We start from the raw sequence: 26,740 nt of genomic DNA, 5'->3' as shown, positions 1-26,740 counted from the left end.
TGTCGGCCGCGCTGCCCGCCGCTTCCCGCCTCCGCCCCGCGTCACGCCGGCACCGGGCCGCCCCGCGGCTGCAGCCCGGGAAGCGGAGCCGCCGCCGCCGCAAGGCCGGAGCGCCCCGGGCCGCGCCTCCCGCTCCCTGCCGCCGCCGGAGGCGGTCAGAGCTGCGCATCCCCCCGCGCCCAGCGGCGGCGGGCACCTCCCGCACCCCGGGCCGGGCCTGGGCTCCGGCTCCCGCCGGTGCCCGCGCAGCTCCCGCCGGCGCTGCTGCAGCGCAGGCGCGGCCTGGCCGCGGGGCGGCTCGCGCGGGCGGCGGGCCGGTTGCCCGCCGGGCTGCTCCCGGGAGCGCTCCCGCCGGCAGGCCGCTGGCTGCGGGGTGCTTTGTCCCCAGGGATGGGCTGCGGCCCCGGCCGAGCCTGCCCTTTCGCCTCAGTGATTGAAGGCGCTCGGGTGTGAATATTTTTCTGGCTAAAGGCTTTGCCTTCTCACGCCTCAGCTACCCTAGGCCCACAAGCAGCAGGCGATGTTTCCGGAGACCTGCCGGCCGCACAGAACTTGCTCGGTCCTGGCGGTACACAGAGACAGTAACCACAGGGCCAGAGCAAAACACAACCCGCACTGCAGCCAGGAAAACCACCCTTACCTTTTGCCCTGCATTTTCTCAGCTCCCTGTCCTGGATGAAGCCAGCAAACATTTGAGATTCCATAAAAACTTCCAAGAAGCGGCGGATACTCTTGGAGGCCACAGATTTACGGAAGGCCTCCCTTTGGAAGGCACGCTCTCCTTTTTCATTCTGGGTTAGGAACAGGGAATAATGGCCAACTGTCTCCACAAAGAATCGGATAAAAACCTCAGACACTAATCCATTCAGGGTGTTACATTCTGCAAAATAAGGTGCAATAAGACACCAAAATCAGCTGCTACCAGAGCTGTCAGCATTGTCATCCACATGGGGCCAGGTACTGTCACAGAGCGGTGTACTGATGCCATGATAGTCACCGAAGGGAGTTGTACCTGCTCCATGCAGACCTGGATATACATTAGATAAGGTAACAGCTTTATAATCAAGAGTGCCAGTCTGCATATAATTGGTGTATCATAACCAAGAGTCAACGAGAAATACAAATCCTCAGGAAACAGCTCCGAAAATTAAAAAATTTATGGGCGGTTCATCAAAATCATACCTCATATTTTAACTCGAGTAAGTTTTCCTGAGAAGCTTCTGAGTGACAGAATTAAAATATTTGCTCTGGGGATAATAAGTCTTTACCAAGAACTGATCAAAAAGAGTATGTTGTAGAATTTAGGTTTTCATAATTTCTGAGGTGTTAAAATAGTTTTACATATGTAACACAGATGAGTAAAAATAAATTTCTAAAACTGAACAGGGGCCAGTTTCATACTTTTTAACCACAGGCATTTAAATTCACCCTGGGCTGTTTCTGTAATTGCTGGAGGGAAATATGAACCTTCAGAGGCAACTCGGCCCCTCTTGCACTGAAACTATTTTCTGGAAATACCTGCTTCTCTCCTCTGAATATACCGAGCGCCAAGAGCGACTCCAAACTCAGCCACACCCCTAAGCATGTATAGTTAATCTGTATTGAATTAGGGCCAAGTTAACCACAAACCTCTGTTTGAGTAAAGGTTTAGAGGTACTCATGGGAGCGCATGTCATTTACAAAGAAATTGAAATAGGTCACTGACAATATATTAATGTGGGATGATACTATCAGTCCCATTCCCTGTGTGTTCAAAGACTATCTTTGATGTCGCAAAAGGTATTTGAGTACTGAAGTCCCATCTTTCTTTTGCCTGGATGGAAAGTCACAATACTACCTATGTGCTTGTTTATACAAGGCCCTGTTTCCAAATGAACTTACCATCATCGGAATCACTATCTGAATCCTGATTTATCAGTTCATTCTTTCTCTCTAGAGCCTGCTCCAGAGCAGCTTGCAATTTTCTAGGTAATAGTGTGTCTTCATCATCCATCTGACAGAGGAAAAAAAATCTCTAGATCAATTAATCTGTGCAGCAGCTACAGCAAATACTTTTGCAAGGTTTAAAATTCAGAAGAAAAACATTTTGTATCGGCTATTGTTATGCCTACATAAACAAAATAATGAAAATTATGTGCAACTACCATATATTTCTAAACAAAATTTCTTGTCACTCTCAATGAGATTAAAGGCAGGAATGATAATCCAAAAAGCAAGGTAAACATATAGAAACTTGGAATCAGCTCTTTACATGATAAAAAGTCCAAATAGTTGTTTTTAACTAAATACAGACCATGCAAAACCTAGCTACACATACACACAGCTGCTCTGGTTAGTTTTAGGCAGCTTCTTTGGTTCTTGACAGTTGTTTTTACTTTTACTTTAGTATATCTTGTTTTCTGGGTTTTCCCCCTGTTGCTCTTTTCATCTTACTTAATGCTTGTTCAGCAAAAGCGAGTAGACACAAGAATCTTAGCTCTGGAATCACTATTCACCAGCTGTATCTTGCAGCAAATTGTACAACAAAGTTTACTCATCCGACCTGCAGATTGTTTGTTAGTTTTGAAATTATTTAGTGCCACAATACTATCAGGAGATGGTGATCCTTCATCACTCTGTTTACATAGAAGGCTCCTGCTTTTCCTATCACATTAAAACTATTCTTAACCTTTTCTCTCTCACTCGGAAACTTTTCTCTACAATTTTTTCTCCTTTTCACCTCCAACAATGTGAGTTTTTGGGCTAACATGATGTTATTATCTTTGGATGTTTTTTTTTATATTGTAAATACAGTTCTTGATTTCTTCTGACAGTCACAGCCTCAATCCCTTCTGCATACCTGAAGAGTCGTACCTATTTGCAGGTGAAACTGAAAATGAGCACTTTTTTTTCCTAATCTCTTTCCCACTGCACAATCCCTGCCAAATACCTCTAATCAAAGAAACCTAATCATACTATAGGAGGAAACAGCTTGCTAAACTGCCTGGCAACATTTCAAGCTGTACTTTACCTGTCTGATGAATCGATCAGATCCCAGGTTAACCATCAAAGCCTAAAGAAAAGAAAGCACTACAGTGAAATATACCTGAAGAGACAGAAAACATTAATTTATGTCTGCCTTTTAATAGTGAAAGATCACCTGAATGGTCCCAAGCCTCAACATGAATCAAATTCCTACTGTGAAACAAGTTCTGTGCTTTATAAAACAAGAAGATGAAGTTTTTCTTTAGAGCTTAAAGTCTAATTTAACATAGTTAGATACAACATACATCACACTAGGTTAATATGCTAAAAAAAGCTGAAAGGTTAGGCAGGTCTTTTTTCTTAAACCTAAGCAAGTTACTGGTAATCATTTTTGTTAATGTGCAGATGAAAGTCTTTCAGAGGGGTTTAAAGAAAATTATGTCATTTGAGGCAGCAGGGCTTCTGAAAGGCAAGTGTGTGAAATGTTACTGATAATGAAGCAATAAAGCTGAGAGACAGAGCTGCAAAAATGTGGGAGAGCAATATTAGGAAAGTAGGAGGAAAACAGAGCAGAGATTTACATGGACCAGAGGCACAGAGCGCCTTGAAAGTGACCGCAAGAAGATAAAATTTCATAGAAAAATGACAGGAAACCAATAGGTGTAAGAGAGGAGAGTGTGCCCTTGAGTATTTTTGTGGTATTTTACTGGAGGAGCTGATGAAGTGCAACTTTTATTTGATTTCCAATATAGTATTAACAGTCTTAGAAGTAATAAAAAAAAATAATCTTAAAAGTTTTATTTTCTGTGCTTATGGTTTCATGCACAACTTCAGCATTAATAGGTATCGTAGCAGATAGCACTTCATGTCGTCTTCTTCTTCTTGTTCCAGGTACAACAAAATCAAAACAAATCAGCATATTTACAGTGTACTTGTTGACCAGGTTAACATTCACTTCTGTCGAGGTGCCAGCTATGTGAAGAAGGGCAGAATAAAGAAAAGACTAAACCTACTACCCACTAATTTTACCAAGAGGCAGTTGCCCATCAGAACTAGGCAGAGAAGAAACAAAGAGGCAGATTAAAAATTAAACGTGGATTTCTGTGGGAATGGCAGGCCCTCTTGAGGGCAAGGCCAGCCTTACTCCAGGCAAACAGTTGTGGTGCCAGCTCCTACCTCCTCTACGGGCAGCTCCTTCAGTTTGGGCAGAGAGCTGGAGAGCAGTCCCACCAGGAAGGGGGTCGGACAGCACACGATGTCAATCATGGATGAGGGCAGAACAGGAATGAAGGTGTGCTGCCAGGAGAAGGGGTACAGCAGGGCCACCACGGCGTGCGAGCAGCTCGAGAGGGTGCTGGAGAAAGAGGAACAACCGCATTAGCAGAGGTTTTTTTTGTCCACAACACACCTGCTGATAAACTTGGCGCGTTAAAATGTGAGTGCTCCAAGGGGCGGCCCTTCTATCACTTCTGACTTCAGGCAGCCCTTCCACTAGGAACTACCCCTGTACGGTAGTTCCTCCCGTTCACCTCTAGGTGACTTGAAACTAAAGGTAAAAAACTAGAATCAAAAGCAACTTCAGTTCTTAGCTGTTACAACCATGTCAGCAGCAAAAACGCGCAATACTGATGTTCTTGTGTTGAGCACTAATGCACGAACAAGGGAAAACGAGAATTAAATGGAAAAAAAAATCCTGAAGAAAAACTCTACTAAATCAGATGTAAAAAAATCCCAACACTCAATACTTACTCTAAAGGAAATCTAGTAAAAGCAACGTATTTTTCAAAGTTTGTATATTTTGGTGACAACAGCATATTTTTTTTTACAATACATCTTAACAGGCTTATTGACCAACTCTAGTGATAAAGGTATTAACCCTTCTCAGTAGAATACTCTAAAATATATGTTGGTATCTCCTAAACATTAAGGCTTGATATCATTTGTGGAAAATGTCTTGCCTTCGTTGTCCTTCCTTCTACTGAACCTGATTCCCTTTTACAGTCACATGGTTTCTAAGTTTTAAAATAAAGGAACATCATTACTAAGCTAGCTTTAGCATCAAGGGAATAAAGACAGGCTCTCCATTAGAGAGCTTTGATTTTGGACTGAGTTACAACGTCTGCTTCTTGCAGGATGAGGGTGACAGAAATTTGGATTTTTACCCAGCCCAGCATGACTGAGCTAATTTTCTCACAGGGCAAACTTCTGCTGTGCCTAATGTAGCCACAAAGAACTATAAATAACTAATAACTTCAGAGCTGTTACTGTTTGAGAATGCTGGCAAGAAATGCCGATTTCTTCTACTGCAAGACTTGCTGGAGACTTTAGGTGGCATCAGACCTCCACCGGAATAACCCTCGCAAGCATTTTTAGTTGTGGATTATTCCAAGACCAGGAGAAAGATTTCACCTGTTTGTTCCTGTCAGTGATTAACCTTTGAAGTTAGCTGAATGGGAAAAGTGAAAACGAGAGGACAAAGAGAGAAGAGGTTGGGGAAGAGCAAATGCTTGTCTTTTACTGCAAGTAATCGGTTGCATTGTTTTTACTTGACATTTCCTTTAAGATCTATCAATCACAGCGTGTTTTTGTAACATATGTTGCCTGACACAGATTTCCTGGAAAATGATGTGTTTCTCTCTCTCTCTCTTTTTTTTTTTTTTTTAAATAGCAGGCAATGATGCCGCTGTTGCCTCATATTCCGATCTCAAGCATCTACCATAGCAGGCACAGTGGTGTGTTTCAGAAGAGCTGTGGAGCATGGTACAGACTCCCAGCACTTTCTCAAGCTCACTTTAATAACTCTGTGGCATTTTCAACTACTACAAATTCAGTCATCTTAGCTGAGTGACTAAAAAAAGAGCCACGTTAAGCTAAAAGCAGGAAGACAAACATTCTTCTGATATTCGGTTAGTATTTTTTTCCTTTCTATAGAATGCCCTTTTGTAACTTGTTGTTTTACACGCAGTGCTGTGACGTAAATCAGCCCCTGCATCCTCTTGTGCGTGCTATTCCCACGCTAGGAGAGGCTTCGGGCTCCAGCCCAGGACACTGGTTTCTCTTCCAGAGCTTTCCTGGGAGCTGGCTGGGGCAAGGCAGCAGCTGAACGCAGCAAGCAGCCATGGCAGGGGATGTCCTGCAGCAGCACCCTGCTCTGCTCTGCTCTGCCACTGCCCCACGGGTCACACCATCGCCCTTGTCAGCAACGTGGCCTGTGCATTTTCTCTCTGTACAGTTTTTCAAACTTCAGCCTCAGAAAATCTTCCACTCTGAGATGTCTCAGGCTTCTGTGAAACACTCACTCTGAACTTTCAGTTCCCAGAACCTCCTGCTGCCCTCCCGCCCAGACACTGCTCGTGCAGAGGGCAGCAGGAGCCTCACACGCTGTTACCAAACTGCTTGTACTAAGTGCCTGCGTCCCTTCCACAGCTGGAAAGATTCATATTTAGAAAGGATGCGCATCTTTCACTTCAGTGTGAGGTTTTTACATTCTTTAAGGTAAAATTCATAGATCGTGGATGCAAGGGAACCTCCAGTTTAAATCTCTAAAATATGGTTCAGGTCCTTTTAAAAGGGTATTATTCATGAGAAGCATATTTGGTAAATTAAAAAAGAAAGCCTACCCTGGAAAACCAAATCCACTCCAGTTTTTCCTTTAGAGATGTGCAACTCACACATTGTCCCCCTGTTCTCGTTTATGAGAAGTAAGAAGGTCAGTCACATGATTTATTTTCTTTAAGGTGTGCGAAGCACACAAAGTAAAGCAACAGAATAGACAAATTATATTTTCAAAATATTTTCACTTTTAATAGTAATCCAAAGAGCTGGCTTTGAGTGGGCTTTTTCATTTGGTCTGTGCAGTTTTACAGGAACACTGCATAATGTTCTAGCTGTCGTTCTACTGGAAAACACTTCTTATATTACCCATCTGCAGGTAATTTTATACATGGGCACAAGAAACAAAACCATTGCATGAGTCACACACTAACGAGGAGCATAAACATTTCATCACATACTTCAGAGGGGAAGCACTGCCGGAGTCATGCACTAGTGGGAAACACTCTATGATGATCCCAGGGCTCCAGGCACCCCCGTACAGCATGGGGCCAGCTGTGCCCGGGCTCCCAGTGCCACACTGGTGTGTGCCTCCCTCCTTCATTCCAACACACGGGTAGTGCCCTGCCCCAGTGCTGGCAGCGCTAACGCCTCCTCCCGCCCCAGGGATGTGGACCCCTCCACTGGCCTGGGATGTGCTGTCTCTGCAGAGTTGCTCTGGGGAAGAGGCAGCCTTCTCCTTAAACCCAGCACATCCCCCTGCTCTGTCAGCTACAGGCTGTCCCGCATGCACACGTAACTACACGCGGAATAAGTCTACTAACAGTAGCTGACTGTCAGAAGGTGACTGTGTTTGCAAGTTTTGTGGGGTAAAAGCAATTTTCTTACATATCTGTATGTAAGGCAGTTATCCAGCCATACTACACAGCCTATGCCATGGAACTCATCCCATTAGCCTGTACTCATCCCAATAACTGCACTCCACTACAGCAAAATTAGGGAACAATTTCTAGAAAAATGCCCAGTTCCAACTGAATTCAAAACACAAGCAATCCACCACTTCTCCTTCCACTTTTTTTTCCACGGTTATCATCTTGTTAAAAATTATTTGGAATTTGTCCAGATTTTGTTTTTTCCTATGCCTTTTATTCACTAGATTAAAAAAACCTTCAGTGTTTGATCTTTTCCCCATGAAAGTATTAGTAGAGATTATGTAGTCTTACTGAGACATTCTTAATCACAAATTTCTCTCAAAGAAGAGATCTTTTATCATGTTATAGACAAAAGCTGACAACAGTTCTTTCCAACTCAAAGGTGATTTATCTTCCTCTGGGCTATTTTGTTTTCTAAATCACTGTCTCATGATGGCACACAGAAACTTTTCTTTGTTGTGTACTTGGTGCGGAGACACAAGACTCCGACTAACAGCCAAGGCACAGGAATTGCAGACATTACCGTGACTCAGCTGAATTGTGGAGACTGCTTGTGGACATGGTTTAGGCCCATGTCAAAAGCAAATTACTGTGACTTAACAAGAACATTTACTGTCCTTTAGATAGGAGGGTGTCTGCTATCAAGTTCTGGGTCAGTCAACCAGCAAACAACCCCCAGTCTAGGCTATATTAATATCTAATCGCAACACAATTACCATATTCTGAGAAGCACACGTCCTGCGCTGTTGCACAGTGGATGGGCGCTGCCCTGGCTGTGGGGGGCACTGCCGATGTGGCTGCTAGTGCTGGATGTGCCTGTTTCAGAGGACCATGGCTCGCTGCATACTGCAGATCACCAAATCTCATGAACCGTTGAAGTCATATTCAGCTACACATACTACTCATGTCAGAAATATTCCACAGATACGCTTAATAGCTCTATTTTCTCCATAGCAATAGCCAATAGTTAGATTCCTTCTCACTTCCCCCTCTACCACCTACAATTTCTCACAGACCCAAGGGAGCCTCACACACTGAGCATCTCCTAAATCCAGGACTAAGCCTCTAGCACAGACAACTGCTTGCTGGCAGGGCTCCCTCATCCTACCTTGCTACTCTCATGCACCCCCACAGTCATTTTGGTATTTTCATTGAAGGAGGGGAAGGTGAGAATATCCCTTCCTGCTCCTTTCCCAAGGGACAGACAAGCTTACTCAGCCAGGAGAGGAAGGGGGACCACCCCTGAGGGTGCAGGAGCCAAGCCACACAGCAGCTCCGTCACCCCAGGGCTGGTGCCAGCTCTGCTATGCCGATGGCTCTGGACCATGCACAGGACTGGGACCGATTGTTAGAATCCGGTCCCTCTGCTTCCTCAGATGGAGAAATGTAGCCAAAAATGTAAATTCACAAAGAAGTGTTTCCAATGCCTATGTTTACTTTTCCGCAACCTTTTCATGTTTCTCATTTCTCCCTGCTGATTTAATTATGTTACTCTGTCCACATTTGCTGAACTCTTTCATCTGCTGTGTTAACGCACACATGCTCCAGCCCACAACTGCTCTGTGACCGAGTTACCTCCCTGACCCACATCCTCTCGTCTGCTTGGAAGAGTTTTCTCCCACTTGGGGTTGGAGTCTGGATGTTCCATCCATCCCTGGTGTAATACCTCCACTCAGGTGGGTATTACACACCCACATGCCTCGTGACAGGCCACTGCTGTGCTTTTCTGTGATAGCTCCTACCCTTGTGCCATTGGTGAACTGTGTAGCAAAATCAGATGCCTGACAATTCCCTCCTATACCCTTCAACACCTCTCCAGATCCTGGATTAACTCCAGTCTGACAGAGTGAGAGAGAGAGAAGTTTGTGACAACTCTGCAAGATAAAATGGTCTGAGAGGTTTGTCTCTGTAAAAGACTCTGGGAAAAGGCTACGGAAGCAAGGATTCAGCCCATCTCTCCTCCAACACACACAGACTGCAGAGGCAGAGGGGAAGGACAAAGCAGAAAGCCTGAAAAGCATCAAGAAAAGAGAAAATGGAAGTAAAAATTGTAGCATACTGCTACAGTTTGGGTGGGAGGTGGAGTGCATATAGCATTGCTGTTACTGTGCAGGCATTTAGAGCAGAACTGTGCTGTACTGAATACAATACACAACTAAGCTCTGAAAAAATAAAGGTTTCTCTGTGTACATAACAATAAATAATAGCAGCACTATTTATCAGGTGGATAAGACTAAACAATAGCATCAGGAACAAGATATAAATGAAAACATATCAATATAGTAAGTGACAGTTGCCATACCCCAGCTGTCTCTCTGTAATCAGCTCCTGCAGCATTCCTGCAGGAAGCCAATTCTTAAAGCAAGTCCCTGAGGGTCCCTGACCAGTTGGAAGAGCTGGCTGACAACAGGGAGATGTTACCACTTTCTCCCTGCTCCACTGTGTAGGTGCTCAGCTCCAGTACCCACCCTGACCCCCAGGTGCTTTTCTGAGGCTGTGTGTCCCCACAGCCCCCCAGATCAATGGTTGTGCTTTGCTCCTGGGGCTGCTGTGCTGTGAAGACACGTGTTTCATTAACCCAGATACCACCAACTACTCACCAAATAGGGCAGAAAGGAATAAAATGAAGTAAAGTATGAAGTAAAGTATGAAGTAAAGTAAAGTATGAAGTAAAGTATGAAGTAAAGTATGAAGTAAAGTATTAAATAAAGTATTTGATACAATAGTGAAGGATATCTCCAGTTTTCTAGCCAGTGTAAAAGTGTCAGACATCACAGTATTCCTTCCTGGGCAAAATTATTGCTGATTGTTTCTGTTACAACTCTAGGATGTTTAAAAGGGGAAAAAACCCCTTCAATTCCTTTTTTTTGACTCAAACCAAAGAAACAACATGTTTTTGCAGCTTTTTAGCAAGAAGACCTACCCCATGAATATTTCAAAATAAAATCATGTTGAGTTATTGTTGTTAGAGGAAAAGAGCACGGCGATGGAGCCATCAGACTGCATGGCTGCAGCCCCAGGTTGAGAGGCACATTCAGAGGCACAGGATCAGATGCAGAGAGGGTTGGGGAGGGAGCCCTGGCAGAAGACCACTGCAGGAAGCGTATTGGGATAACCTTCTCATCGGGAACAACATGGAGTAATAAATACCTTTGTGCTTGTAAACGAATACTGAAGCAAAGCTGAAACGGAGATTTTCTGCGAAGCGAAGCTGTCACGGGTAACATCACTGCTGATGAAGGGATACCTCTGTGTGTTCATACACAGGGCTGCAACTACTGACAGGTCTGGGAGACCTGCCTATTTGTAGCATTGCTTGCATTTGTAAGGTGCTGTTTTCACATGATCAGGATTCAAAATTTAACTTGTCTTCACTGAACTTTTTAAGCTTATGTGTCTGCCTCTAGATAACGGTTTTGTTTTCCAAATTCACGCAAAATTATATAGAATCATAAAGTAATTCAGGTGGGAAGAGACCTCAAGGAGGTCAGCTGATCCAAACCCTTTGCTCAACATCAGATCAGTTTGCTTCCAAAACCAGATAAAAACTATGTTATTTTGTTATATAAAACATCTTTGCTGCCCTTTTCTGTGAAAGGCTGCCATGTTTTGGTGACAAGGACTTGAAGGCTGGCAGGAGGGAGTATCCTGTGCGCCAAGGACTTCTACCAGTGATGTCTAAACTCACTTCGACTTGTTTATGTTAGAAGCCACCTTAAAATAGTTCTTGTACATACTAAAGAGAGACTTATTTAGCTGCTGATTTCTTCAGAAGAAATTATTTGCACGAAGGAGCATCTTCCTCTCCATTGTAGTCCTTGACTACACATAGAAATGGGAGGCTCATCTGGGAGAGGAAGATCATCTTTATCCTGCAGGGAACCCAGGGAAGGGAAGAGAAGGAAAGGAAGGAAGGGAAGGGAGGAAGCTGAGTGAAATACAAAGAGGTAAAAATAAGACCTGTGAGGCAGAACTAGGAAGGGAGGAAGACAAAATGAGCCTGCCGAGCAGGTGAAAAGGAAACATAAGCTGAGGGCAGAGAGGCTGGCATGCAAAACTAAGGGACAAGACAGTGACTGGCTGGGCTGAACAACATAAGCAAGCACCAGGGAAAAAAATTTAATATGAATATAGATAAAGCTCTGTCACACACATGTGGCTAAATTATTAGGTCCCTGTGAAAGTTGTTCCTCCCTGTCGCTACAGGCAGATGGAAGGACTGAGAGGCTGCCTGATGCCAGTTACCCATCCTTCTTCGGTACCAGAGGTGCTGAGAGGGAAGGTCAGACATCGGCATAGCTGAAGGTGTGTGACAGACTCAAAGCCTACTCGTGGTACAGATGCAAATCAAATATAATCAGTGCTTTTACACTTCAGGCACTTCTGTACGGCTTCCCCCTTGCCCCACTATGCACAGCCTGCTGATAAGCCAACACAAAACCACAGTTTCTATCAGGAATAATTTTCAAACTGAAAGACAAGTTTCCTCCACAACAGTTATATTTACCTGTTTGTGAGAGACAGAAGATTATAATCAAAGCAAACACCAGAATTTGTGCTCAGCTTATTGCTGTTTGACCCAAATTAATTATAACACAGTAATTTATCTGGCCACTGAAAGAAAAATTAATGGTTACAGAACAGCAGAAATTATAGTCAGTTCATGCCTGGCTTCATCAATTAAAACAAAGCACGAGGGGACAGGCAAAATACTGGTTTAGGCTTTGATTCAGCAAAGTATTTCAGTGCAAGTTTCAGCCTTTAAGCTACTTTCATTGTGCTGAAATACTTTGACGAAATGAAGCCTCAAAGACCTTTTCCCACTTCTATTTTAATCAGATCAGCCTGCAGGTACACGCACAAGACATGACAGCCGCTTCTGAACCGTGAGTACCCTGACTGCTGTGGAAGAGTGCTGTCCAAATGGCTGTAAAGTCAGCCTCTCGTCACCAAGGAATGTTTCAGCTTCTGAAATTTGAATAATTTTTTTACTTTTCTAGAAGCCCTTCAGTGGTAAAACAAGCTACAGAGAATTGTTCAAGCCTTTATAAGGAGGTTTGGAAGTAAAGACTAATTTTTGAAGCTATTAAATAATTTAACTTTAATATATTATTTATTAACTTCTCATAATTTAATTTAATTTTTAATTAAATAATTATGTTCCAACCTTTTGGATTGAGAATTCCCTGTGTCAGAATCCTTCTATAAAGGGCCCACCTCCACGTGGGGTCCACAGGAAGGAGGACACCCCTGCCACTGCCAAGGCACTGCTCCTCACCTGAACTTCAGGTAAATCTGTCAAAATCTGGGTAGCTGCAAGAAGTTTAGGATGGAGTGGTTGCATACGTGATGTGAAAGAGGGTTCTGAACTTAATGAATTTCCTGTTACGAAATCTGACTTTTCTCTAGAGTAATTGATTAGATGTTTAAAATCAAAGTAGTGGGTGCATATTACATGGACAATTGAGTGAGTTTAGCTGTAAAAGCCAGACTAATAGTTTGCATTTTAATTTATTCTTAAAGCAAACACTTAAGAGGCAAACTAAGAGTCATGGCATAACTTTAGTAGCTGGTCTAAAGTATGCAGCTAATACCATATCTTAGATCAATACCCGACATCCTTCTTTTCAGGAAATGTGGACAAATCTGTATGGGCATATTTTAGGTTATTTTTCCTCTTGATGTCAGGGGAGACCTGCCAATAGAAGGCTCTGCTCCTAGTGTCTAAATAAAATAGGGAATTCCCAAGTGTAAATATGATCATGATTGGAGAGGAACACGTATAATTCACATGAGGATCATGGTGAGCCAAGTCCATTCGGGCCAACTCAAATGCAGCAGCCAGTCGTGAACATTTCATAACTTAATCACTACACACACTACAACAAATACTGCTACAGTCAATCTGTGCAACGGGGTAAAGAGATGAGAGATGTCCTCTGTCTGTTACAGACTGTAACATACATTACCCAGTCTTAGCAGTTAGCCAACAACTCACTTTTGTCCAGAAGCTGGTAAAAATCCCTCACTCTGCACAGGACTTGACAAAGGAAAAATATTATTCAAGAGATTAACATTTCCCAGGGTGGGTGACTGATTTAGCAAACCAGAAGCACTACTATTGCACTGTGCCTGTCAGCCTCCATGGTCCATCCACGGCTTCTTCGCCTCCTGAGCCAGGCTTCCCACAGGTGGCAAGCACAAGCCTGATGCAAAAGTGAGGACTTAACTGTGCTTTTGCCAGGGATGAAAGGCAGAGTCAAGTCACAGTGGCTCCCCTAATTTGAATGCTGACACGTTAGCTGCAAGTGACCTTTGTGATATCTCACCGAATGCAAACAAGGCCTCAGAGATAACACTGTCAGGGAGAGGGGGGCACAGACTGAGAAGGAAATGCATATTTTTCACATCACATCAGCCCAATTATCAGTTATTGTTCTTTGCAGAATCTTTTTAACTATGCTTACAACTCAAAGAGTGTAGCTACTTAACCATGACAGACCCTCACCCCTTCTGCTCCCCATTGCTTGGTGTACTCATGATGCACCCACACCCCTCAAAAGGTGTATTTTTTCTCCTCATGAAAACAAGCCAAACCCAAACCTCCTTTTTGCAAGAAATGAGTCACACTTCAGGTTTTATCTGGTGATTTCTGCAGTGCAGTCTGAGAAAAGCCAAGCTTGTAAAATTCTCATAAAGGAATCACAATATGACCTCACCTGTCTGGCAAAAGCAGTGCTGCTGTTCCTTCTCCGTGGGGCACCAGTGACGCAGTTAATGCTGGGACACACTCCAGTGATTACTGAAGGTGAGTTACAGAGAGCATGGGCACCAATTCCTCTGTGCTACTGATGATTCCAGGTAGGAGATTTTTTATGATAAACACAGCGGTTACAACCCAGTTTCTGGACTTGTTTTCTCTGACTTTAATTCATGGAGCCATGCTTTGCCACACTGCCATGTCAACGAGTACAGTTCGTGGAACAGACCTGCCCAGTGGTTTGCATCATCATCTTTGTCCCTTTTCTGGTCCCTCAACATATTTTACAGAAAACTGAGTGGGCAACATCTTCATCCATAAAGTCTTCTCTGACCACATCCCCTTTAACTTCAGCTTGCAACATCCTTTCCTGTCTTGTGCTATCTTACCCTGCCGGTACGGTTACATCAGCAGCCTCACTGTAATTATCTGAGCACGGCCCTGCAGTACATCACAGGTACACCAAGCAATGGGAGCAGAAGGGCGAGGGTCTGTCACGGTGCTTGCCTGTCCTTTCATCGCTCTCCCATGAAAGTTTGTTCAGAAGCATGTGGACAGAAAAGCTGTTTTGTCACTGTAAATGTCCCATCATACCAGAACAGAGAATGTCACAGAACTTCAAGTCAAATTTTGATACACTGGGCACTGTGCTAAAATACATGGTAAGAACAAGGAACTCAAATTTTAGTATTTTCTAAATACTAAAGACAAGATGACAACAAAGAGACCAAAGATTATACCCGTGATACTCCTGGCAGCTCATGTTGTTATGTAGGAGGGCTGCTGCAGCAATCTATCCAACTGCAAGTTATGTCAATGGCTTAAGGAACAAGCAGGTATGTTACAGTGCCATGGTGCAGCCAGAGGCAATGTCAGGGACAGCCAGCACCCAGTCGCTGTCTACCCTGCTGGGATGATGTCTCCTAGCTAAAGAGAGATGAACTCAAATATGATGTGCTATCAGGGATTCCTATTTTAAAGCCACTGGATTTGTCAGTCAAAGTAATGCAATTTTTCAATGTTTTATAATTACACAACTCACCAGAGGATATTATCAAAGTAGTAAGTGCAGAGTTCATTTTGACTATACAGGAGGCTCTCTTTTTGGTCTTCATCCAAATATTGGGAGATGGATATTTCATGCAAAATTTCCAAAGGTTATCATAACTTTACACAAATTGGTAAATTATTTTGCTTCACTAAGAGCTGCATTTTCAGAATCCAGCTCCCACCTTCCTGGAACACCTGAGTGACAGACAGCCTGAGGTCCCACAGATAACCTGCAAAGCACAACCCTGGCTCATGGCACAGATCAAGGTTGCATCATGTGGAGCTGAGAGCTGCAGACCAGAGAATGCACTGTCAGGAGATCGTTCTCCTGCAGAATAGCTTTGAAGTACTTAGCTTAAAAGAAAGCAGAGGAAAATTGATCAAAGGGGATTGTGGTTTTAATGTGGACATTATTTTTTGCTCCTGTAATACTTGTGTATGAGAGGTACATGAAAGCCCCTGGAGAAAGACACATGCAAAGTGCCTTTCAGAATGAGCACTTGGCTTTTCAAGCAACTGGCATTCAACCATACTTTCCACAAAGCTCAAGCAAATGGGATTTTTGGCCATAAGTCATTGCTTTGACACATCAGCCACCTGCCCAAGCTTTGTCAGTGGTTGAAAGAAAAAAACCCCAACTTTTTTAAGTGGAAAATTATCCTTAGTGCCCACAGAGTTATCCAGTCCCTTCCTGCAGGACAGTTTCTTAGCAGAAATCTGTAACAAAAGTGGTTCTGGCCCAGGTACTCCAGAGGAGTGTTAACTACTTGTTCTTTCCACACTGGGACCTTTGATCCCACCAGTCCTTGTTAATGTTCACACTGGCGGTTTCAGATTGCAGGCAGTCATTGCACTATTAACAACATGACAGCTGTGAAGCAGGATGAAGAATTTTTAGAGGTAGTAACAAAGGAGACGAACAATCCCAATTCCCTAATCCTTCCCATTCAAAAGCTGAAAAGAGGGAATTGTCTGAATCCCCTTGCAGGAGCTAGAGGCCAAGTTGGGAAAATGTTGCAATTTACTGTCATATGGTTATTGTGCCAATACGCAATCCCAAAGAGAATTCCCAAACAACATGGTCGTCTTCTTATCCCACTCCTTTTCACAGGAGAGGGGAAAGGAGAGAGAATTTTGTTGTGCAAATCATAAGTGAAAAACTGTTTTCCCACTGTAAAGTGTTGGCCAAAGCCTGAAGTGACATGAATAAGTATCACTGGAAAGAAGGGCAGGAGGAAAGGAGGAAAAGAAAGATCACACAGGCTCTACCCTTCTTGTGCTATGGCTTATTAAAAATGCCATCGAAGGTTACTGCATATTGAAAATACCATTATTAGATTGCTTTTCTCTGGGACTGTGGAATCTTAAACAAACCAGAGACTTAGAAAGTTCATTTTGTTTCTCAGGCTGTCTCTTCTGACTGACACACATTTTCCTACCGTCCACATACAGCTCCTCTGTTGGCATTAGTCATCATACAATCTGGGTGCCAGAGAAATGTAATCCAAGTGGTACAAAACGTAAGTATCTCTTGAGAGGGGAGAATAAAGTACAAAATTTCTCTCAAAAATCTTGAGAGACAGCTCTGCTAGTTACCTTTAACCACCAATTTCACATCACATTAAACACCACCAATTCTAGCATTTCGACTGTAAAACAAGGCACTCAGCATTTTGCAGGACCGGGCTGCATACAAACATCCTACTCAAAGATTACTAGCTATATTTGGTAGGAAAGAAAGAAGCAGAATATCAAGAAATTACAGCTACATCAGGCCAAATAATCACATACCTTACAGAAGGTTTAAGGGTTTTTTTCAGTATATATGTTTCTACTTAACAATGCTTCATAGTACAAGCAGCCTGAGAAAAACCCAGGTTTCATGAAAGGAAAGCAATTGCAGGTAGGTAACAGAGACTCAGACAGACGCTGGAGGCTGCTTCTTTTATAAAAGATGAAGGGAGCTGCAAGCTGTTGTCCCTTAGGTAAAGCAGGGGTGGTCTGCAGGTTCTAAATCACTTCTCAACAGGGGCTGATCTGGCTCTTACTGGAGGAAATGGAAACTCTCTAGTTACTTACATGAGAAATGGATGTTTTTGCTGTAGAATAAATTCTGTCTACTAGGCATGATTACATATTGGATAATTAGATCATACAAGAGCTCATTCCTTCCACTGCAGAAATTAGTGGAAGAAATTCTCTAGCTTATGTTCAGCAAGTCTGACCAGACAAGCACAATAATCCTGACAGTATTAAGAAAGCACTTCACAATCTTTGGATAAAAAAAATACCAGAAGAAATCTCAGACATCCATGCTTCTCCTGGGTTTAGACATAAGATCTGGGAGCTATTACACATTCCACAGGTACAGTATCTTGCACCTCTAAACATCTCCTTCTTCAATGCAGAGCTGATAACTAAAAAAAAGTTTTTCCCGAGACAAAGAACTGGACTTCTAGCTCCATACAGGGCTGTGCCAGATGTGACCAAGAGAGGACATAGTTGTGTCTCCTGTAGTCTGTGCTCAGAAATGGTACAGACCAGTTAGAGACTGGCAACAGTAAATTCTCACTCATGAGCTGTTTTCTGGCATGTGTGTGTTGTCAAATTTCTCTCACCTTTTTTTGGTGGAGGTTTTTGTGTCAAGGGAAAGTAAAGGGAATCTTTATTACTGGCCAAAGCTCACTGTCTGTTTACTGAGCACACTTTACCTCTTTGTCCTAACGTATGTGTTTTTACCTTTTAAGCTGCAGGTTGGCAGATTTTACAAGTGTTCTGATATGTTTCTACTGGAAAGGAGCATTTCCAGGCAGCAGGTGAGCCTGGGCAGGTCCATCATTGCCGTGATTAGTTTGTAAGAATTATATCCTACTTCTCTTAATAAAAAATAAACAATAAGGAAATAGGGAATGAGCTTTCACTTTAGTAACCTGCCCAGAAGTTTAGCTACTCTTGCTTTTCCACTTGACCTTGCTACAGGACTGGGGAACAATAGTTTACTCTTACTACTAATACCCTGCCACTTATCTCCTACTTAAACTTGAGTATTCTAACTTGAGCTAAAAGATCATGCTATGATTTTGTCTGTTAGGTTAAATCCCTAATACTATTTTTGCAAGTAGGCACTGAGAGACAGGAATCAGGCTGCTCTCAACTGCTAACTGTGCTGTTTTCTAGCGTGGCCTTACGATTCTCAAAACAACAGATTTCAAATATGAGGAGAAGCGTCAACGCTCCCCGAATATCCCGGGTGTAACAAGGGCAGCCCAAAGCTGTCTCTGTCCGTGAGATTAGGGAAACACCATTGTTTGTTCTGAAAGCCTTTGCCCTTGAATACGAGTACACACTGCTCCCCTTTTGCTCCACAAAGTTAACAGAAACATGCCTGCGGGATGACTTCCTCCAGTATTTACATATTTATGCTTCTGTCCTGTATTAGTCAGTGTTTCTGTCTGGAACCCATAACCTTTGGCCAGGTCTGGGATCTGCCTGGACTTTCTACAGTTGTGCTGGAAGACAGATTCCTTGTGGCAGTCCAAAATACTCTGGGGAGAGGTAGGGAGGTTTTTGTCCTTAACAGGATAAAGTCTTCCCACCTCATAGGTGCCAAACTTCTGCTTGCAGCTCTTGACTTCATGGGACAAGTGCTGCAGAGGAGGGTTTTGGGGGGCTGCAGCACACCAGCTGACAGACTGCTGGTCTGTGTTGGGCCAGGGGACGTGTGCTGGCAGAGGGGAAGAGAAACATAGAGGGGAAAAAACTCTCCTTGGGAAGACAAAGTCATCTGTGGCCATGCCTAAGGGAGGATGACACTGATGTGCAGGAGATTTAACTGCACTGAAGTTCGCTGTCATCCAGCACTGCCTCAGCCTCATTCCCTCAGATCTCCCCTGCATACAGGTAAGAACTTCAGGGTTTATTTACAATATCTCATGAGATATTGTAAATTCAGCTGGCTCACACCCAAGGATGGTGCATGACAGACACCTTTCAGTGGCAACGCCACCCTGAAGTGTGCCCATCCCAGTGCTCTTGCCCACCCCCATCCCCAGCACCCTGCTCTGACCCTCTCCCAGCCCAGGAGCTTCTGGTGTGACATGGCCAAGAGGCCCATCTGGTTTGGAGAAGCTCTGCAAAAGGAGTAATTCCTACTGCAGCTGTGCCAGCACAGCCTCCTAGGTGAGGGAGAATGGCGCAGGACAGGAGCAAACAAGGGGAGCAGGAGGGGGGACTGAGATGGCACTGCCACTTAGAAAAACCCCTGGCCCACCTTCGCCTTGGGGTATGTTTCCAAGTTCACCTATACAGTTTCAGAACATAAAACCCACTGCTGTCAGAGAGATTTTTTTCCTTGAGGCCCGTGCTCCTGCTTCACTGAGAAGTAGCTGAAATATCTCGTATAAAAACAAAATTTACAATAATGAGAAGTTATTTTGTCTTTTACAAGAGCAGGGACTCTCTATAGAAACCTTTCACAGCCCCTAAAGCTTCAGAAAGGCACTGAAAGGAATATTCTAGGATTTAGATCCACAGCAAAAGACAAGTCTCATGCAAACACTGAATCTGGCTGGCATTGAACTGGACCCACATGTGAAATGTAAGCAAAATATGCTCCAAGTCCTTTACAATATAGTGGATTACAGCAAGAGTGTTTTTTATTTATCAAAAATGGGGTTATAACAAAGGGACATTGAGATGCTCAAGGCCTTCCTTTCCCCTTCTCTAAACATTCAGGGGAAAAGGCAAAGAGACTCTCACATGCATAGATAAGTCACTCACCTCCTCAGCAAATATGTCCACAAATTTGTTTCCCCAGCATAAAACTAAAACAAGCAGAGAAATATTTTTCTTCCAGTGTTTGCTTTCTATTTATTTTCTGTTGCTACCTTTGTGCCTGCAGAAACACCAGCGTTCCCTGAGCCCCAGAACCCATTCATTTTGCATCTGCTGCCCAGCCTTTCAAATGCCTGAGGACTGCACTCGAGCAGTTCTCCCTTTGCAGCTGGCAGTCACAGGACGGTTTCAGAGTTGGGGTGAACAGGCAGAATGCCTGGAACATAAATAGAGGCTCCCAGCTGGGTATTGGAACTGGGATGGGACATACCACCTCAGCTGTGCTTTCAGCAGATGTTTAAGGAATTGGAACTTTAAGTTACCTCTTTATGAGTTGTTATTATTATTATTCTTCCAAGTTTCTCTACTGTTATCTTTATTTCTCTGTTGACTTCTCAGCTGTTCATGGAAAGCAAAATACTGAAAGTTCACTGGCAGATTCAAATTAAGTTTTGAAGGTCAGCAAATAGTCACAGGGATTTATTCGCCCATTTCCAAGCAGAAAAATATACATAAGCAACTTATTGGGAAAAAAAACCCACCAAGCCTAACTGCACATATCTAACCAAGGCAACCTCACAGTCCTGTCATTCAAAACTTTACTATTGTTTCTTTATTGCTGGTAGCATCACTTTCTGTGTCGAAAAATGGCAACCTCTTCTGCATGAAGATCAAGAACTATAAATTTTCACATTCTGGGCACTATAAGAACCATAAATAACAATTTATTGAATGAATCTCACTTCACTAGGCATGACTATCCCTAACTTGTATAATGTGTGAAATCATTTATTGCTTGGAGACCTGTTAAACAGGCAGCCACAAAAGCCCATTGCATCTCATTGTTTGAAGCATAAACCTCAACATCATTTATTTCTAAGCTATTTTTTGGGTACATGCAGAAATCAAACTCTTGTAAAAGCTTTTTAATTTCCTGCTCTCATTCTTTGGGCCCACAGACTGGACCTGTAAGATATTTCACGTCTTTTTTTCCACATTACTGGTAAACTCCTTCAGTTTCAGCCGTGATGCCCATAAACAAAATTCACGTCAGACAGGGCAAAGGTTCCAAGACAGACAGTTATTAGCTCAAAGCCAGAGTGTTTCATTTTAGACTTCATCCCCATTTAAACCATGAAAACCTCAATAAGTATTGAATTTAAATCCACTGTCACTTTCGCCAGGCCTTTGTCAAAGGACTCATTATTAGTTTCTATTTTACAGTACCTCCTAGATCCCCATGCTGAGAGGGGCCACACTGTATTCAAGTAGAGCTGCGTGCACACAGAGCAAGAAGCGGTCTCTGTCCTGTAGCATTTAGGATCCCAGACAGACCAGACAAAAGATAAGAAAGAGGAGCTACGTTTCCAGCATGCATCACAGAGCAGGTCAGAGGGTTCAAGAGAGCTCAGGATTCACAGGTCTTAATCCAGAGCCTTATCTACCACATCAGATTTTGTCATACCCTTTTTAAACAAAACAAAGTGTGTATATATATATAATAAAGAGTACATGCAGATATAATAAATATGAATATAAATCTTTTTGAAAGAAATGTTCTGTCCTTCTTACAGGAGCAACCACAAAACCTCATAAGCCTCTTGAATCCATCTGAATCCTCTCCTTTCTCAAAGTATGTGCTAATGGCCCCTAACCCAATGGCTCCCTCTCACAACAGAAACAACAGTTTGCTGAAGCAGAGTTTTTGCAGGAGTGTGCAATGTTTGAATATGTGTTTACTGAAAGGGATCTTTAACCTTTCTGGTTCCTGTTGTCCTGGTGCCCTATTTCTGTGTGCCAAAAGGGAGAGAGAGGAGTACTTTGCCTGAAGTGGGACTCTGTTATGCTCTGCTCTGAGGCCTGTAGGATTAGGCAGCTATCAGGAGAAAAGCTGTTAGCTTCCAATCAGGCTTGCAGTGTGTATAAAACCCTGGTTGCCTGATGAAGTCCTGGGTTGCCATGAGCCCTCAGCATCAGCATCATGAGTGTTTTCCAAGCTAAGCTGCCTTAAGCCTGTCAAAGTTGGTTTAATTGTTGTTTCTTTTCTCTGAACAGTGCCCAGAAGCGTTATATGACGTTGGCTAGGCCAGCTGTCCCAGAGAAATGCTCCAGGGAACACTTTCTGTCCCAGCCCTCACAGCTGAGGATGCCTCCTGCAGCAAGCCATCCCCGCAGTATTGTGCCCACGGCCCATGGATTGAGGCTCAGGGTACTTTGCCAAACCAGGACAAAGGAGTAACTGGGAACTCCAAAGCAGAGCAACAGTTGGCAGCAGCACAGCACAGCCCTCATTTTCTCTGCACCTTTTCTGTGATTTTCCACTCAAATCATTGTGCCATTTGAAGGAATGCAGACCTATGTCATTCTGAGTTACAGTCAGACTTGTGGGTGCCACTAATTCTGCTAAATGAACAGTAAAACAGAAACAGACAGAATGATGTGATTAAGCATGCTGTAGAAAAAGAGTCAGAAGGAACACGCCAACAGTATTTTCAAGAGCCACCTGCCCCAATATTCATGGTGTGACTCACATATCTACTAAAGTACTGCAGAAACCCTGGACTAGCTACACATCTCACCAGGAGTTTATGTGAAATTAAGTCATCCCAAATGGTCTTTCAAACTAAGGGTTACTGACAAGGGAAAGGATGAAATAAAATGTTCCTGTTGTTCTAGACAACAAAAAAAGACTGCTAAGGAAGTAACTTTATAACCTGAGAAGGGTCTGCAGCTTTAAGAAATTCTCCCCTAAAGGTTGTAAAGCTTTTACTATGCAAAGTATTTTTGCTATTATATACACTGGCGGCCACTAAGTGCAGCTATTATTTCTGGCGGTCATTCAGAGAAGGTCGGGGCTGATAAAGTGTTTAACAGAGTTTGTTTGGGTAGATCCATCTGTGTTTTTAACCACCCATATAGTCTTTTGTGTCCTTTTAAAAGATGCTGGATGTTCCCAAGTCTAATAAATTACGATCTTTATTTTTATTTGCCATCTATTATTATTTATCATGCCACAGCAAAGAACATCTTTAAGTGTTCATGCCTTTCTATATGGATTACACAAGCATCTAAAAAAGGGATGATTCTTTGCTGCGGGGCAGGGGTGCAGCCTACAGAGAGCTCCCATTTCCTTGGTAAAGGCCATGTGAATTCGTGACCTGTTGCTCTCACACTTTGGGTGTGTTCATGCCTCAGAGGAGTGAAGGAGGGAAGACTGCAATCAAAGGGCAGGGAAGTAACAGGTTTGTTGAAAGGATGTAGCAAGGAGCCCAAGATGGAGCTTCAGAAAGGAACTGTTTTCAGGTCACATGAGCACCAGGAAAAATTTCCTAACGAGTTGGGATGGACCATAGTAGCATTCTTAACACTCCCACTGGATAGATTTGGTAGGGCAGGATTTGAAACCTAGCCCCATTATAAACTCTCTGTCCTGTATGGAGCAAACCAGGTAAACTCTCAGCACCCCACTTCCCTGCCTGGCTGTACTGCATGGCCACAAGGTAAAGCACCTCAATGACAATCTCTGCTACTGTTTATGAGTACTCTGCTCCAAAACCTGAAATGAAATATTGCCAGGACTACAGTGCTTCAAAATGCTGTGCAAACATGTGCTGACTATGAAGCAGGTGAGTATTGGTATCACCATTTTATAGATGGGAAGGTAAGACAGAACAAGTGGCTTATAGCTAGTGACTGCTAGTCAATGTGTGCCCCAGCTGATGCAAGTAATTTCCACTGATGTAAAAAATTATTTAAATCCTACAGTGAGAGGATCTTCACATCTAACAACCATTCGGGACATTTCATAAAGCTTTTGTGTCCAGAGATAGTACTGTCCTGAACACGTGGCTCAGGTCCCTTTGACACTTACCTGAGCTTATCTGCTACAAAAATCACACGCCGCTCCAACAGGAGAGAAGCAAAGATCCTGATGATCTGACGAACGCTGAGGCACTTGAAAAGGCACTCAAAGTCCACGTGTTCCAGGCGCGAGTCCATGGGCCGCCGCAGCTCAATGACCTGAACACATCCGACAAACATCAGTCAGCATCACCGGTCAGGGCTGACAGCGCCGGGGTGCCCAGCACCCCAGCCCAGGCCCGCCAGCACCGCTTCATGCTTCCTCTTGGGGGGACACAGAGAATGACCCCCCTCCTCTTTTGCAAACTGAGGCTGGAGGCACAGCACTCCAGAGAAATGGCATATTACACAATTCACTAGCAAGTTATTCTTCCCAGAATACAGTTGTGCACATTAAGTCTGCTGTCATTTCCAAGGGAAACATAATTCTGCCTTCTACACACCCTGTCAGAGATGTAAAGCTTGGCTGAGTCAACCATATGAAGCAACAAACTGGAAACACAGGAGCTGGAAGCTTACAGGGTTAAAAAAGCCATAAAGACAAGGTAAATTTGGTTATAAACTTGGCTAGCAATTCAAATTCCCATCTAGATAGAAGCCAGGGACTGAACTTAAAGGCCAGGCAAAATTTAAACTCAATTTACTTAATTTTCACTCCTCTATGATGCATAATTCACTAGGTAATGGTTAAAACCTTTTTTTTGTCATAAAGATATATACATATATATACTTAACTGGGGAGTCAGGACAAGGTCTTAGATGGTGACTTGTGACATCCCTTTAAAGTCTAATTTTCATACTTCATCCATGACCTCAGGCCCTCTCCTTCCTTTTCTCAAATGCCTTTTGCTCGATTCCTTTATTATATCTTCCTTTTTACTCTGCAATTGACATGCTCAGATGTGGAACTTGAAGGTGGAGGACAGAAAAAAGAAGAGGGAAAAATAACATGAAGAAGAGAGTAAGAGAGGGAGAAAAATATGAAGTGCAAGACAGCAAATGATGAACTACTGAGGAATTTGAGGAAATAGAAGGGAAAGGGGAAAAGTTGGCCAACTTGAAGCTGTGTTGAAATCTCTGAAGACATATTAACAGGAACATATATATATCTCCTTTTTTCCATATGTCCAAAAATCACCATCACTTTATTGCTTTAGACCACTTTTATGTTTTCATGCGCATGACACCACATTCCATGAGCATACTGTACTGGGTTTAAACTGGAGTAGCCCTTACAAAATTCCTCACAAACACACTGTTTTAAGGATATGATCAAGACCACAGGATACTGGAAACAAAACAATTCATACCAGTTTAGTTGTAATATTGTTTGTGACCAGTACACAGGACTGTAAAAAGAAAATCATTGTTAGAACAGTATTAGTGTACAGATTTGATATTTTTAAGGCTGAAATACAGAAACATTATGGTGCCAAGAGTATTAGATACCCATCACTCAGCTGTTGCCCCAAAGAGCAGTAAGAATCAAACTGTGGAGCGATGGTGTACCATGAATACCTCCTCAGGAAATGCTGCCTCTGCCTACCTCTTTCTCATATTCAGTAAAGATGCCCACTCCCATTCCTTAGATTTGGGATTGCAAGCTCAAATCATATTTATGTGCCAAATCATGAGGAGCTGGTTTTACTGCAAAACTTCCAACGCTAAAATCTTGCTGCGGGGTAGGATGCAATGCAAGTTACAGCAGCTTTTATGAATGCCATGCATGTTTTCTGTTGCCTGGCAAAGCCTTCTGCTTCAGTCTGCTAATCACAAAGAAATATACTGTCTACTTCCCAATTAATCATCATCTTTGTTTAGGCCAGAGGAGCCACAATGGAAGGACAAGATTCTGTTCCTAATTAAGCCAGCACATTCCATTTAAATAACGAGTTTGTACTAGCATAACAGAGAGCAAAGCTCAACCAGAAGAGAGTTATTTGTTTGTTTGGAATTATCTCAATGTTTTTCTCTGGGAGAGTTCAGAAGCTTGAGCAGAGGATAGAGAAGTTGCAGATCCATGGTTCCCAGATATATTGACATCAAAAAAGCATTATCAGCTCTCACCACTGTTAGGCCAGTCAGCCTTTCAGATTTCCTTTGCTTCTCCAGAAGAAAATGCTTGTGACTTAAACATGCCTTGCAAGTCACTTATACAAGGAACCCTTCACATTTTGTACCAAGTAACATTACAGCCCCACTCCGTTCAAGTCAGTGGCGTTACACTTGAGGAAAATATGATTCGATGTAAAAATAGTAATAGCACTGTAAAACTAACCCTAAGGAGTGTGAAATAACCCTAGAGGGGAATTTTTTTCCTGCTTTCACTAAATGGGCCAAATTCAATTCCTATCTGCAGTAATGTATTTCCTCTATACGCTTGCCCATCTGAGTGGAGCTACTGTTAACTTACATAAGAACATGCAGAGAGCAGAATTTGACACAGCAAATGGCTAGCAAGTCTCAAGTTACAAAAAACTTTTTAAGCAAGGCACCACTATTGCCATTTTCCAGTAAGGCATATGTTGTATGTACTTAAGTCAGTAATAAAAGGAAATGAAATCCATTATATGTGTGCATGCACACACAAACTTTTATATGACATGCTTTTCCAAATATAGACTATTCCTTTAAGGGCCAGTTAAAGGGTATTTATTGCCAAAAAGAGCCATTTAAATGCTGCTGGTCACTCCTCCTACCAAGGCCAGGCCCAGCAGTAATGAGGTTTGCAATAACAACCAGCTGCTGACCTGTTCAAGCACAGTCAGCATGGGAAACTTACACTTGC

At 43.1% G+C, this 26,740-nt stretch overlaps 1 protein-coding gene across 1 annotated transcript in view; it reads right to left on the bottom strand.

Moving 5' to 3' along the window:
- DENND2B (DENN domain containing 2B) overlaps positions 1 to 26,740 on the bottom strand; it is a 141,005-nt gene that overhangs the window by 1,566 nt on the left and 112,699 nt on the right. The window contains exons 14-18 of the mRNA XM_074918158.1: positions 23,963 to 24,111; positions 4,141 to 4,318; positions 3,011 to 3,052; positions 1,882 to 1,993; positions 641 to 880 (exon numbers count right to left, since the gene is read on the bottom strand). Coding sequence (XP_074774259.1) covers positions 641 to 880; positions 1,882 to 1,993; positions 3,011 to 3,052; positions 4,141 to 4,318; positions 23,963 to 24,111 — 721 coding nt within the window. The remainder of the gene's footprint in view (positions 1 to 640; positions 881 to 1,881; positions 1,994 to 3,010; positions 3,053 to 4,140; positions 4,319 to 23,962; positions 24,112 to 26,740) is intronic.

This window comes from Athene noctua, chromosome 14 (assembly GCF_965140245.1).
Source record: "Athene noctua chromosome 14, bAthNoc1.hap1.1, whole genome shotgun sequence".
NCBI lineage: Eukaryota > Metazoa > Chordata > Aves > Strigiformes > Strigidae > Athene > Athene noctua.
This window is presented reverse-complemented; position numbering and strand designations above follow the sequence as displayed.